General features: G+C 42.9%; 1 protein-coding gene across 1 annotated transcript in view; it reads left to right on the forward strand.

Moving 5' to 3' along the window:
- TBX19 (T-box transcription factor 19) overlaps positions 1-2,037 on the forward strand; it is a 27,948-nt gene that overhangs the window by 23,463 nt on the left and 2,448 nt on the right. Inside the window, exon 7 of the mRNA XM_007458112.1 lies at positions 369-504. Coding sequence (XP_007458174.1) covers positions 369-504 — 136 coding nt within the window. The remainder of the gene's footprint in view (positions 1-368; positions 505-2,037) is intronic.

Here is a 2,037-nt window from a genome sequence, read left to right on the forward strand (position 1 = left end):
GACCCCAGAAGGGGGGGGGCCAAAAATCGCAAAAAAAAAAAAAAAAAAAAAATGTAAGGGGAGGTGAGTGTGGTGACATGAGCTAGATCTGTGTCATAAAGGACAAATCCTCCCACCTATCTGAGCCTCATCTATAAAATGGAGATGAGTAGTCATTGTTGTGAAGATTAAGAGATGAATGGTACGTGACATATGGCTGACACTGAATTAACCTAAGCTCCTCCTTTCTGTGGCCTTCAGAAAGGACTAACAACTGTTGGCACATGTGGCACAGGCCATGGTTATATTTTGACCTAGGATAATGTCATTAGTCGCCATCTTTATGTTTTCCATGCTCCATCAATTGAACTGTTGTTATTTCCCAAAAGTGAATTTGATAGAAAGCTCCAGCAATAATCTGCAAGTTTTCTCTGGAGCTGACAGCTGGACTTCCTTACCCTCCACACCCCACGCCAGCATCCTGTCTGTACCTCACACCAGCGGACCGATCAATCCAGGGCCTAGGTAAGACCAACACCAGCAACTTGCTCATTGGTCTTGAGGGTTTACTTTAGCACTGGGGACTCGAGTTCATTCTTTTTCCTGGGGTGGCTTGGTCTAAGCTATTGTCCTGACTTCTAAGCCACTAGGAAGTGAAAGTAACGACAGGATCAACCTTTCATCCCTGGAGAAAGGGTGGTGGGAAAGCACATGCTCAGTCATGTACTCTTTTCTTTGTAGCTTTCGTATTTTATTTTTAGAAGGGAAAAGATATTATGGCCTGGAATCATTTATCTCGAACCAGGAAGAAATACTGTGAACTGTGGTGGTAGCAGATAGATACTGAATATTGGGGAACTGAAGGGGAAAAGTGTAAATACACACTGAGAATTCAATACCCTTGATTGTCCATATCCTTACAAGCTGTTCATTCTAACAGGGGGACAGAATTCAAGACCCTTGATTGTCCATATCCTTACAAGCTGTTCATTCTAACAGGGGGACAGATTTTGGGTGTCCAGGCCTCAACCCAGGCAATAGGGCTGAGTGTGGCTTGTAGGACCCATGGCATAACTCTCACACCAGAGACCTGCATTCACTTCTGACTGGAAATCCGCCTGGTGGAGGGGAAAGGGAAGGGGCCTGGAGTCTGACAAATGTGGGCTTGAGCCCCAGTTTTACTTCTTATTGACTTTGTGACTTTGGGCAATTTTCTTAGCCTCACTGAGCTTCATCTTTCTTATCTGTAACATGGCAATAATGTGAGCTACCCTGTAGGGTATGGTGAGCCCCAAAATTAGAAAAAGCATTATAATGCGCTGTAAGCAGTAACATTCTATCAATATGTACACGTCAGCTGTTATGTTCAATGTAAGTATGCAGAATTTTGAGAAGGTCCAAAAAGGGATTCAAAATTAAAAGATGTCCCCATCCTGTTTTTTTGGCGGTGGAGAGGGCAGATGGTAGATGACTTATGACTTGCAGGTCTAGAAAAAGTTTGGGGAAGGTAGAACTTTGATCCACAGCAGTGCTTCTCACACTTTAATGTGCATTAGAATCACCTGGGGTGTTGTTCAACTGTACAGTCTGATTAATAGGTTTGGGTTGAGGCCTGAGATTCTGCATTTTTAACCAGCTTCCAGGTGTTGCTGTAAACTGTCATCTTGATTTTGATGTTAATGTTGCTGGGGCCCCCGAGGGTCTAGTGTTGTACTGTTCAATGCAGCAGCCCCCAGCCGCCTCTGGCTCTGGACCCTTGAAATGCAGCTGTTCCGAACTGAGATGTGCTGTAAGTGTAACACACAGAATTTTGAAGACTTAGTCCAAAACAAAGAATAAAAATCTCAACAGTTTTTTAATACCGAATGCATGTGGAGATGATAATATTTTGAATATTCTCAGTTACATAAAATATTATTAACAGTAAGTTCATTGTTTTCTTTTCATTCTTTTTCTTTTTAAAATGTGGCTAATCCAAAAATTAGCCTATTGGACAGTGCTTGACCGGAGGCCCTCAGGGAAATGCACTGACTGGGGCTGTGTAGAAAGTGAGGGAAA

This window comes from Lipotes vexillifer, unplaced genomic scaffold (assembly GCF_000442215.2).
Source record: "Lipotes vexillifer unplaced genomic scaffold, Lipotes_vexillifer_v1.1 scaffold189, whole genome shotgun sequence".
NCBI lineage: Eukaryota > Metazoa > Chordata > Mammalia > Artiodactyla > Lipotidae > Lipotes > Lipotes vexillifer.